Below are 13,196 nucleotides of genomic sequence, written 5' to 3'. Positions count from 1 at the left end.
AGCAACCCAATGAGTTCCTGGGCCAGTGCTCGAGTCAAGATTGATAATGCCAGTTTCTTTCGTTGCTGGTGCTACCGGAAGTTGATCTCGCATAAAGACTCCTCTGAAATGTTTTATTCGCAGTTTTTTAGCCGCAGTTAGTAAATCAAAATTGGACGCGGGAAGTTTCATCGAGGATACCACGCTGGAGTTCCCGGTATTCTTAGACCGGCCCCGCGAACCCCCCTTTTTTTATATCCGTGCCCGGTTGCCTTCCTTAGTGCCATTCCAGCTGCCGTTCCAACTGCGCCGAGTGCTGCCGCCTTTGCAACGGCTGGTGCTGCTGCGGCAATCAACGCTGGTATTGCTGCGAGTAAAGGAAATATTCCACCAGATTTAGTCATATCTCTGATAGCTGCAGCAGAGAAATCTATTCTGGTTCCCTTTGCGGCCATGGCTGCTTTATTAAGACGATTAAGCTGCGTTTTAGTCAGTGATATTTTATTTGGACCACCTGCGAGTTGATTGTGTTTGAGCGTCACAGATACACCCGTTGTTGATGCGTGTTTTGATTGTATTTTTTTTACTTGACCGGGAGTCAGAGTAACATTCACGTGATTGTAAGACATTATTTAAAATGAGATTGATTTAATTGAGCTACAGATTTTCCACTGGAGCGTCAACGACTCTCATTCGTCCACCAGCACCTTCAAGCAGCATTGCCTTATCGGAGAGTATAACCGCAATAGCTCTAAAACCGGCAGGACCTGCAAGTGTAGTTGGAACTAGAGGGGGGCCTGCGGCTTCGTCTGCATCAACGATTGCTGGGGGAAACACACCGACGTTAGCTCGAAAGTAAATATCAACGACAGTTTGTTTGGCTAGATCAAGATGTTCCAACGAAAAGTAATAAATCGGATACAGCGTTGTGAAATCCAACTGTGATATTTGCAGACCAGTGTCGACATTCTGATCGCGCCCCATAAATGTCATCAAACGATGATACGCGCGTGCAACTTGATTATTCCTAAAACTTATTGTTATGTCTTCGGATGGTTCTTGATGACCGTTTATCCGCAGCGAAACATTAGTGACTTCAAGATTGTCAAATATCATGTGACTTCTTACTTGTGAACCCACTCTGCTGCTGTTCTGAAGCGCAATAAAAATGTGACGCGGTGCTGATACACCCTGTTGTGATGATATATGCCAAGTAAACTGTCCAACTCCAGAACCTTGAATAGAATCTGTTGTTGTTGTTAACCATGATATCAAAGATTTGCCGCCTTGGTCCATAAAAGAGAGAAGTCGTTGTTCCTCAGCGAGCGATGGTGTCATTGTTGGCATCCACAATGCAAGTTTTGATAATATTACCTTACCGTGAAGTGCTTCCGTGTTAGCAACTGTATTAGCTACTTGATGCCAGAGAGCGTCGTTGTCGTCACCTTTTCGGGTAAGTACAACTGAATGCTTGGCTCCAAAAATAACCTTTCGGACATTTCTGCAGAACCCAAAAATGTGAGAGAGTGGAATTGCGCATGAAAAATCTCTGCGATCTCCTGTTAGCATTAATTTACGCGTAGAAAATCCAAGATTATAATTAGGATTTGTTGATATTACTGCGGTTGTATCTGCTCCTGCTGCTCCTGCTGCTCTTACAGGACCTATAATAACGTTTCTTTGATCGGGAAATTGACTATTATCCTTAGCGAACATCATTGTTGGGCCAGCTGATCTAGTGTAATCATCTGAATATCGTGCTAATCCAAGAATAGTTGTAGCAACGTCAGCATTATCCTGAATTGTTTCAATCTCCCTCCCATCAATGCTATATGAAGCATTTTTAAATAGCGCCATGATGCCATTATTAACAAAACCAACTTGGGTATTAATGTTGTAGTTGGTATCATCATTTTTCAAAATAATACCTTCGACTTCAAGAAATGCTTCCGCGGGCAAGAAATATCTACTTGTGTCTTGGACTTGCAATTCAATTCGACCCCGTTGATTAGGTGTTCGTGCTTCGTAAGAATAATACTGATAATCGCGCACAGACTCATCCCTGAGTGTTGGTGCATCCATGTCGAACGCTGGGTCAGATATCTGTTTGAACATTTTATATAAAATTATTGCCTTCTAAAACGAAATCCACTTCCTGATATCAGACTTGTATTTATTTGTTCGGGTATTTGAGTTGCTAGCTCTGCGAGTTTTTGACTGGCAGCCTGATTTATTATTTTACCGACATCCGCGGGCATAAGTTCAGTACTGGCCAGTTTCACCGGTGGCGGTTTTTTTGATCTACGAGCTAACCGTGATAGTCTATCCTTGACTGCCGCGAATGCCTTCCCGGCGAGATCACCAACAGATCCAAGAGCTTTATCTTTAACGACATCAAAAGCTTTCAGCGATAATTGTTTTGCAATTGGTATCACTTTGGGTGCTATTCTTGAAAACAAACCAGTAATTGTATCACCGAGACCATCTCCGTAAGTTACTCTGTATACTGGTAATCGCGAATTTACTACGCGGACATGACGAGGACGATTATGATGGATAATCATTTTATTCTAATTATTTTTCTCTAATCGTCAGTAAGCTCATCAATAAGCTCGCGATAGATATGTGAGTCTATTATTTTACCTTGAAACAGTCTCTGACAGATATCTGCGGCTTCATTTATAATTTCCCGAGAGTTGTTTCCGGCACGTTTTCCTCCTATGAGAACTTCTAGTCTGGACACATCGTTGACGACGCTATCAGGACAGATATTATGACCATGACCGGTGTATCCGCTTCCGAATTTCTCTAGTTGTTCTTTTATTTCTCTCTTTTTATTAACTACATCTTCCATCTCTTTATTTGCTTGTGTTAAACCAAGTTTAACAGTTTTAAATCTCTTATCATCTTTGTTTAAGCTTACTATTTTCTTTTTCAATTCCACCTCTCTATCAAGTAATTCACCTAGTTGATTTTCTAGTTCTTCCCGTGTTGTTGACGTATCGGGTCGAGGAGAAGTAGGAGGAGATTGAAAATCCTCTTCTTCTTGGGGCGTTAAAAATTCGGCAACTGGATCGGTTGCAGGTTCTTCCACTTTATAACCAATCGCCGGTCGAGGGCTAAATTTTGGAGTTTTTCTCGGTGTAAATTTTTGCTTCCTCCGGCCTAATTTAATCTCTTTAACTTCAGCATCATGAGCTATGGCTCCCCTCATATAGGCCTTATAAATTTCACTTTTTGTGTCCAATCGCTCCATATTTCTATTTATTTTATATAAGCCATCAAGAAATTTTTGTTTAGTCACCTCCTGTTCGGGATCTTTTAAGGCTGTTTCTTTTTCATGATAATAAGCAGCAGCTCTTTTTCCAAATGCTTCCATTTCTTCGAGAGTATTAATCGGCATCGCTTTTATTCCAGCAACAACACTATCAAGAAGATCAGTCTTCCAATTAAATCCCCTAACAGCCCTAATCTGATCTTTCTTAAGTCCTTCTATGGCCTGAAGCAAACTTAGTTGTGACTTATCAGCATCGGCAGGATCAGGTTTTCCTACAATTGCAGTTGTAACCGCCTTAGTAGATGTAGTCACGGGTTTAAACAATTCCTCCGCGGATTCTACAAAAACTTCTTTTGCTTGCTGTCGTGCTTGTAATTTTTTTTTGACACTATCACGAACAGGAATAAATCTTTTAATCGCTTCAAGTCGTTCTCGGGCTAGTTTAGTTGTGCGAGATTCTCCGATATTTGCCATTATTTATTTCACTGATGATTTAATTAACGGCGATGGCACACACACCCGCGGGCATACAACGTGAAAAAAGACATCCACGGGCGTGTAAAAACACGGCGGAAAAAAATGTTGCAGGATTCCCCCGATGATTTTTTTTTAATTAACGGCGACAACACACGCAGCTTTGTGGGGCGCTATTTACAACATGAAAAAAGACATCCACGCGACACCCCGGCGTGTAAAATTTTACGACGGAAAAAAATGTTGTAGGATTCGCCCTCCCTGCTGCTAAACATATTCCGACCATGCTGGAAACAAAAATAGTAAATTTAATTTAGTTCAGCGTAAACTGTAAGTTAGTTCTTTCCTTTTGGCATGGTGTCTGAATAAAAAAGTATATTTCTCAAATTTGCTAACCACTACACTGTCATTATGTAATTAGATACCTAATTGATGTACCATGGTTGTATACATATATCTATAAATATATATAGTTTTGTGGACATGTACGGTTGAATAATACCATCCCGTGTTTGTGTAGGGAAATGCGTACATCACAATCGCACTCGTAAATTTGAATCAATACCATCTCATGAATGGTTAGGGGCCGTCCATTTAGTATGTACGCATAGAGGGGGGGGGGTAACCCAAATGCATAGGCTTGAGCATGGAGGTATACTGATAATATATGTACGCATTTAAGGGGGGGGGGGGGGGCGCTGAAACCTCGAAAATAAGTTGTATAATACGTAACCTGTTCGACTTGGTTCAGTAGGCTTTTGCATTTTAGCGGACATAAGACAAACTTGTCCCACCCAGTCACACTATCCTGACACCAGGCCGACTAATCCGAACACTAACCTCTTAATGATCGGCACCAAAAGAGGCAGCTGCTAGTACCATTTTTATGTCTTTAGTATGATTCGGCCGGGGTTTGAATACGCGACCCCTCGCATCCGAGGCGGACGCTCTATAGACACATTGCACCATCGGAGAAGTCGCTTAGTAAAGAATGTACGATACTGGTTCCTGTTTTTCATGACAACTCGACCTGGAGACCTACCTGATGGAAAATGAAGGCGCATTATAAGGTTATAATATACGAGTCCATAAATACATAAATATTTTTAAATTATAATTTTCGAGCAATTAGTGTCTCTTAGCATTTAACAAAGTCTGCTTGCAGTAGCGTACTAAGGGGAGGGGGGTTACAACATACTTCGATGCTAATACTACTGATTTCAAGCATAAAATTAAAGCTAAACAACAGCATATAACATGTTTACATATATTATTAAGTACGTCTTCATTTGTCTTTCCGTGCGCCAAATACCTTCCAACACAAAGATTTTCCATATAGGTAAATTAGTTGTACCAATCTTAAACAACCATATATTTCGACATATATACTATCAATGTATAGGTTTCTCATCAGTTTAAATCGATCTGTGCCAAACAAAGTCGAGAAAATTAATAATAAAAAAGTTGGTATTTATGACTCATTATTGCTTGCGACTTTACCGATCTTCATATCCTTGATATGTGCATCTACCCTTCCCGTTTTGCGATAGTAGCACATACTTGGATGCTAATACTATAGATTTGAAGCATATAATTTAAGATGTACAACATTAAATAATATGTGTATGTATCTTATTAAGTACGGTTTCATATGTCTGTTTGTGCACCCGATGCCTTCCTATCCGAACGGTTTCCATATAGGTGAATAATTTATACCAATAGTAAACAAACACAGCTTTTGACAAATTTCATATTAATATATAGGTTCTCATCTGCCTAAATCGATTTGTGCCAATAGACGTGTGTGAAAATACAAAATAAAAAAGTTCCACTTTTTACGGAATATCGGGTGCGACTTTACCGATCTTCATATGCTTGCTACTTTAATACACCCTTCCCGTTTTGTGATTGTAGCACATACTTCGATGCTAATATTAGAGATCTGAAGTATAGAATTAAAACTATACAATATTATAAAATGTGTGTATATATCTTAATAAGCACGTCTTTATTTGTCTGTCCGTGCGCCTAGATCCGACCTATACGAAAGTTTTTCATATGGGCGAATAAGTCATAACAATCGCAAAAACAACGGTTTTGACACATTTGATATCAGATGACAAATTTGATTTTAATTGATATGTTTCTAATCATACTAAATCGATCTGTGCCAATAGACATGTGTGAAAATGCAAAATAGAAGGTTTTGTTCTTTTTACTGAATATCGGGTGCGACTTTACCGATCTGCATATCCTTGCTACGTGAATCTACCATTGCCGTTTTGCGATCGTACTACATATTTCGATGCTATTGCTATATATCTAAAGCATATAATTAAAGCCGTACAACTGTAAATAGTATGTGTATGTATCTTATTAAGTATATCTTCCTTTGTCTGTCATTTCGCCTAATGTCTTCCTATACGATCGTTTTCCATACAGGTGAATAACTCATAACAATAGTAAATAAACCCCGATTTTGACAAATTTGATATAAATTGATAGGTTTCGCATCAGTCTAAATCGATCTGTGATAGTAGAAATGTAAGAAAATGCAATATGAAAGTTTTGGTATATTTGACTCTGTATCGCTTGTGAATTTAACAATCTTCATAACCTTGATACGTGCATCTTCCATTGCCGTTTGTCTCGGTATCACAAACTTCAATGTTTATAGTATAAATCTGAAGCATACAAGGAGAGCTATACAACAGTATATAATATGTGTATGAATCTTATTAAATACATCTTGATGTGTCTGTATGTCCGCCCAATGTCTTCCACAGCGAGCGTTTTCCATATTGTGTATTGTTCCACTTCCTATTTTTACACTACCTAATTTTGACCTAGTTTAATAAACACCCATTTCTACAGAGGACACATCTGTCGCAGCCTCGACATTTTTTTACACTTATCAGCATTGAGTCACTCGGACAAAAAGATTTGTCAAAAGTCATATCATTATTATTAATGAAGTGAAACAAGGACACATACGATGAAAAAAATAATACATTTCTCCAATTCACTTTTTTCCAACCAGGAAGTCCTCTTAAAATCTTTACCAACTATTCTGACAAGGCAAATACAATTCGTTCCATACCAATCATCCAGTCTGCTACTCAACATGTGTTAGCTATGTGACTCACAGCTGATAACTGCATCTCCATCACCATTTTAGAATTGTGTTTTGTGTTTTACGTGAATATGTCATTACTGATTTTCTGAGGTGGTTCTTGGGTATTTTACTTTGGAGTAATGAACATGAAACACACGTTTATGGTATATTTCATAAATAAATCAGCATCCTCTACATTACTGCTAATTTAAATAAAATTACGTGTATTACTATTAGGATTTTTCTCTCAAAAATAGGCAATTTTACTTTAATAGTAAATTTTCAAACGTCCATTAAACTAATCTTGATATTTAACTTATTTTGACAAATTAATTCTTTCTAAATGTCTTCTGTCTCCTATTATTTGCACTATTAGAGAAATAAGTTATGAAGTATGCAAAACAGTTTTGTACCTTAAACAGTACATGTACATTAAAGAATTGGGGTTCTGCATATTCACAATGCCATTTAATTATTGCAAGGATGTTGTACACTAAATCCAGTATTCTTTTATTATAAGTAAACAATTGTATTAGTATACCATCATGATTTTCCCCCAATTTTATTCTTTCAGCTTTTCCAACAAAATATCTGTTCCAAAACAAATTTTTTGATAAATATAGGAACAAATTCTGAGTAAACACCATTTTTCTTTTGTTGTCGTTGTTAATGGTAGACTGAGAGAAGAAAATGCAGCAGCATATAATATGAACTTAAGTGAAGTTATGAACTTACTAAGCCTGGATTTAAATAAATGGTATCACTTGTATTTCTAATGACAGCCACAATCCTCTTAGTTTGGGCTCAAGACCAGCAATAGTGAATAGAGGTATTTCGAAAGACATATAACAGCTCACTCATTATAATGTCACTAATTAGCATTATTGAAAACTTCTTAGATATCAAAATAAATAGTATATATGTATGGTGCTTGTTGGCGACATTGGCAGATTATTCACTCCACATCCTGGTTCCCGGGCAGTTTTGATCTCTCACAATAATAATCACGGGCATAGTGGCTCGTTACAAAGAAAATCAACAGATTTGGGTTCTAACCTTTAACACTATTAACATATTATATTGTTACAGGTTAGAACCCCATCCCTTGATTTTCTTTGTAACGACCCCCTGTCATCATGGGCAGTAAATTTGAAATATACTACTTCCGGGTCAATCTATTTTTAAGGTGCAATATATACTAGTACATAATGGGAGGTAACTCAAGTTGTGCTATTCAATTCAATTCATTAATGAAAAAATGGAAATAAATAGGTAAAAAGGCAATTATTTATTTTGCAGATGAATATTTATCGAATATTTAACATTCAGCAGCGTAAATATGCATTTATTTTATTGATATTTGTGGCAAGAGTGCAGAAAAGGACGACGTGCTTCGTGGGCAGATGGAAATCTGCCCACGAACTTTTATCTGCCCACGAAACCGTCTGAGGACGACAAAACTGCCCACGACCCACCTTAAATAATAGTATATATATGTGTATATATGTATATATATATATATATATATATATATATATATATATATATATATATATATATATATATATATATATATATATATATATATATATATATATATATATGTATATATATATATATATGTATATATATATGTATGTGTGTATATATATATATGTGTGTATATATATATATATATATATATATATATATATATATATATATATATATATATGTATATATATATATATATATATATATATATATATATATATATATATATATATATATATATATATATATATATATATATATATATACTGATAGATGGATGGACATACACTATCTTCCCCCATCACCTAGCGCTAAAGTGTGGTGACAAAAGCAGTTGATGTGGCGTTAAAATTGTTGTTGTTTTATGGGGGGGGAGCTTAACGCCATTTCTCAGCGCAAAATAGGCTGTATATGGCAGCCAGTATAACTGGTAAGGACGAACCCGGGAAGAACAACCGACCCACGGGAAGCTACTGGTAGTTTTCTCACATAAAGAATTGGTCGAGGAGAGACTCGAACCCACGCGGACAGAGGTGAGATGGTGCTGACAGATAAGGGCGAGCGCTTTAGACCGCTCGTTAAAATTAAATCATAAATTATTAATTGTACTGGTGATATAAATCTTTCAAATCTACATACAGAGTTTTACTAGTGTTAGATTTGCAAAATAAAAATATAGTGGTTTTTACTAAGACATTCGTTAGTACATGGAAGTTAGTCACAATGACCTTGCTCCGTAGTGAGATGAAACATAAACTTTTACGTACACTTGCAAAGTTGCATTTATACAGATCAATGTCAAAAGCATGCACTAATGCGGGTATTATCTGCCATTTTACTTAACAAAACCAAACGTTTTCTAGCTAAATAAGGCCACAATGACTCACTTTAGTAATAAAAGTGACCCAGCGAAGATGCTGTAACAGTAGTAGTGTCAACGAAATGTGTCGATGCATGTTCCAACGAATGCAAGAACAAGCGAACGCAGAAGCGGACATGCAGGAGACTATAGTTGTCTCTCTCTCTATTCGCTCGCAAGCAGATAATGCAGAAATATACACTCTGATGAGAGTAATGTATATCACGACGTGGAAGCATCCTACCGATCCTTGGAAAAAAATTGACAGTATTTATTTCCCTTTTAAAGAGTGTCTGCAAGCAGGCAACTCAGTTACTGGTAATAGCAATGGCTATCATAAGCAGCCATGCAATATTTGATCTTTAGTATGAATTTAGACAATAGTTAATCTTTCGCATAATTCAGACAATATTTTTTTTTGCTATGAATTCAGGCAATATTTGATCTTTCGTATGAAGGTAGACAATATTTTATTTTGGTATGAATTCAGATTTAATCTTTCGTATGAATTTAAACAATATTTTAGTTTTTGTATCAATTTAGAAAATGTTTGATCTTTCGTATGAATTCAGACAATTTTTGATCTTTGTATGAATTCAGTCAATATTTAATCGTTGGTATGAATTCAATATTTGATCTTTCGTATGAATTCAGACAATGTTTGATCTTTGGTACAAATTCCTATTAGAATACTGCCTACCCACCAATTAAAAATTGCATTTTATTTCTGTTGTCAGTGAGTGCATATTAGAAGCCAAAAGCCAACAGGATCAAAGTTTTCCACTCTGGAAATGCTGGTACGACACTATTATAAGGTTTGCGTTCTACGAATCACAACTACGGAGGTTCATAGTGCATATAAATATTGTGTACCTGCTGATTTGTTACCATATACGTCAGCCGAACAAAGGATCTTATTTCGGTCACTGTCCAGTAGCATGCATTGACGTGCTTCGATAATGAGAAGGCAGGAATGAAGAAGAGGAAAATGGTGTCAATCTCACACAAATACAGTAGCTAACCTAACATTAACACCGTCACAAAATCTATACCAGTGCTGGCAAAGCTTGGAATCATGCTTCGAATGTATGCGTAGTAATACATTTATGGTAGTCATGTTGGACACTTTTTGTTCGCCAGAAAGTGGATGAATGTGTGAAACATGGCGTTATGACTGAATTAAATATTATACGTGACGTGAAGAAATTAACATGTATTTATTTCATTTCGGGCATGACTCTGAGCCTTACCAGAATTGGCCAATATATCATTGAACAAAACCGGCTGGAAACATTCATTATTTTCGCTAAAAGACCTCAACTAATCACTATCTGCATATTAATTTTGACGCCAAATGGATTGCGGACAATGGGAACGTTATGGCGGTCTTACCAAAGAGTCTGTACTGACCGAGATTTCATAACGCCAAAAAACTCTTGTCGACGTGCGAAAACGCGGTTTGGTCGAACCAGATAGGTTGTAATTTTTGATAAAATTCATTTGATTTTTGAAACATTTTGTTTATCTTTTGGAAAGAAAATAATATGATTTATAATCTGTGTTAAACTTTAGTAGCTAAAATTTTCTTTGGAGGCTTGCATCGTGCTTGTGTCCAGGGGGCACTCCTCTGTTATCCATGTTAAGGTCTTAGTACACTTTGTTCGGAATAATGGTGTCACTAGATCACGAACAAGTCGCCAAAACTTCCTACCAATCGTCAAAGAGAAGCGTGCTTACGGTCAGAACGCTGCCTAGCTATCATAAACTGACTGGTTACATGATGATTTTATTTGCTATTTCGACATTCAGATCGGGATCGGATACCAGTCAATTAGTATTATTACTCTTAACCACGTACATACCATATAAAATTTAATTTTTAATTGGTTGTAAATGCACATGATAATAATTGTACATGACGAAATAAAGACTGAAAAGTTATAAATCATATTAAAAAACACAATTTCTTTAAGTATGTATTGTAAGGTGAAAAAAGAAACATATTAATTAATATAACGAGAATATACCGTCGGATCCAACTGTATACATTCACAAGTGATAAAGCATAAATGCCTACTAAATTTTAAATTATTATTATTCAATCAGAAAATAATTATTTCATTTAAAAAGTTAGAAAATTTTAGTAACTTCTCAAAATGTAAAATCAGATAGCTACTGTAACCAGAAATAATAAAACTTTGTCCAGACTTCAGTGCTAGTTTAGGTGGGTACAGGCTAAATTCTACCAAGTAACAACGAATGCGCACATTGTCTATGTAGTTTAGCTGCCACTTTATGTGTCTTGATTGTAATACACAAAATTTATATTATATTTGTTAAGTTATCTATACAAATTCAAAATAAAAAGACTACTGGACACGCTCCAATGTTAACAGAAGAAACACATTATCATTATGCTGAAGACCTGACAGTTTGGAGGATCTCTCTCTCTCTCGAATTATGATGGTATTTTTTTATTGCAACCATACTTTCAAGAGAAAGGCTAAAGACGCCAAAAAAGCTAAACGAAATTTAACTTCTGTTGCTGTTCGTGTCTAATGACATGTTTACTTACCTCCTCCGGGTGCCGGATGCTTAACGTTGATATCGTTGATGCTGACTTGTCCAAAAATGGACCAGAAAAGACTGTAGAAGGTTTGCCTCAGTCTAGACAATAAATTGTATAAATTAAATCCATCAAGACATCATCAACACAAGAAGTGAAATGTGGGCACAACACATTTCTGTACTGTATACTTATATACTCTTAACGTCAATATTCGATACTAAAGCAAGATTAATCTTTGTTTACTTGTCAGTTGACTCTCGTGCTGGACGCTGTTGTTAGTATAAATGGATTCTATTTTTAAATATGCCCACGACATAATGAATGGTTTTATTTTATAAATTGCCACATTCTTATGTCACCTGCTTCTTTCGTGTGTTATAATGTAAATTCATTTATTTTTGTGTATATTACTTTTCGGGGTCTTGTGAAAATTTATATTTGTCCATTTTTAAATAAATGCAGTTCTTTTGTTTCCATATATGGATTATTATCCATTTAGCGTGGTTGGAAGTAATCACAAAATCCATTATAATATTTACCCACCAAAAATAGTTGATGCACATTATTTTTGTTGTTGTTGCAATGAACCTTGTTGACAATATATTTCTTATGTTGAGCTATGTTGGGTTTGATGCTCGTCAAAGTCAGCCAGGATCGCCTCCTTCGATATGACCTTGGGAAAGGCTAAGTGCTCCCATTTACTCGGCGTGATATAGCTAATAATACGTTGAAAGTACCGTTAAAAGCACACGTACAAACCAATACGTCTGCTCATGTGACTACAATAAATTACCAGTTTAAAACAAACTTAAGAAGAAGCAACTTTTCATAAGCCTAAATAATGCAATGAAAACAGCATATACCTGGACTCATGTTTAATCACTTCTAGGGAACATGCAAGGGTGGTCTCCCATCCAAGGCTTTCCAGGTTTTCCGATTTCCTCCAGCTGGAGGACCATTCATCATCTCATCCAGAAATTAGTTGTTACAATTGTTTTGCAATTGATGTTAAGTAAACGAAAGTTTGAATAATTATTTTTAGATTGCTGCTTACCCCTGGAATGCTTCTGCGGCGTACACATGCACTGTGTCATTTTTATTCATGGTCATCTTAATACGCTGTGTCCCGTAGTACCAGTACAAGTTGTGGAGACCCACCATAAATGCAAACAACACCTGAAATATTGAAGTGTACAATGGACTATTTTTGTTATGTCGGTAGGATATTAATGTTTGTAATCAATTTTCAAAAGTATCCGACCTGTTTCAGCTGTAAAACTATTGGTCGAATAAGACCTATTTTGGCACAAGAGGGATAAAAAATGGTATGTTTTTGTGATTGTGCTTGAACATATCAAGCGTTCTGCAACATAATGATCAATCTGTGAAT

General features: G+C 36.3%; 1 protein-coding gene across 2 annotated transcripts in view; it reads right to left on the bottom strand.

Annotated features, from left to right (window-relative positions):
• LOC149802698 (short transient receptor potential channel 7-like) overlaps positions 1 to 13,196 on the bottom strand; it is a 202,520-nt gene that overhangs the window by 88,303 nt on the left and 101,021 nt on the right. Inside the window, exons 10-12 of one of the 2 annotated variants that reach the window (XM_089952084.1) lie at positions 12,861 to 12,982; positions 11,813 to 11,904; positions 10,111 to 10,188 (exon numbers count right to left, since the gene is read on the bottom strand). In XM_089952084.1, the coding sequence (XP_089808210.1) occupies positions 10,111 to 10,188; positions 11,813 to 11,904; positions 12,861 to 12,982 (292 nt within the window). The remainder of the gene's footprint in view (positions 1 to 10,110; positions 10,189 to 11,812; positions 11,905 to 12,860; positions 12,983 to 13,196) is intronic. The other variant, XM_089952085.1, reaches the window with a different exon arrangement.

This window comes from Sinohyriopsis cumingii, chromosome 3 (assembly GCF_028554795.1).
Source record: "Sinohyriopsis cumingii isolate HCF-2022 chromosome 3, ASM2855479v2, whole genome shotgun sequence".
Lineage (NCBI taxonomy): Eukaryota > Metazoa > Mollusca > Bivalvia > Unionida > Unionidae > Sinohyriopsis > Sinohyriopsis cumingii.
The sequence above is the reverse complement of the archived record's forward strand: the minus strand, read 5'-3'. Positions and strand labels throughout refer to the sequence as shown.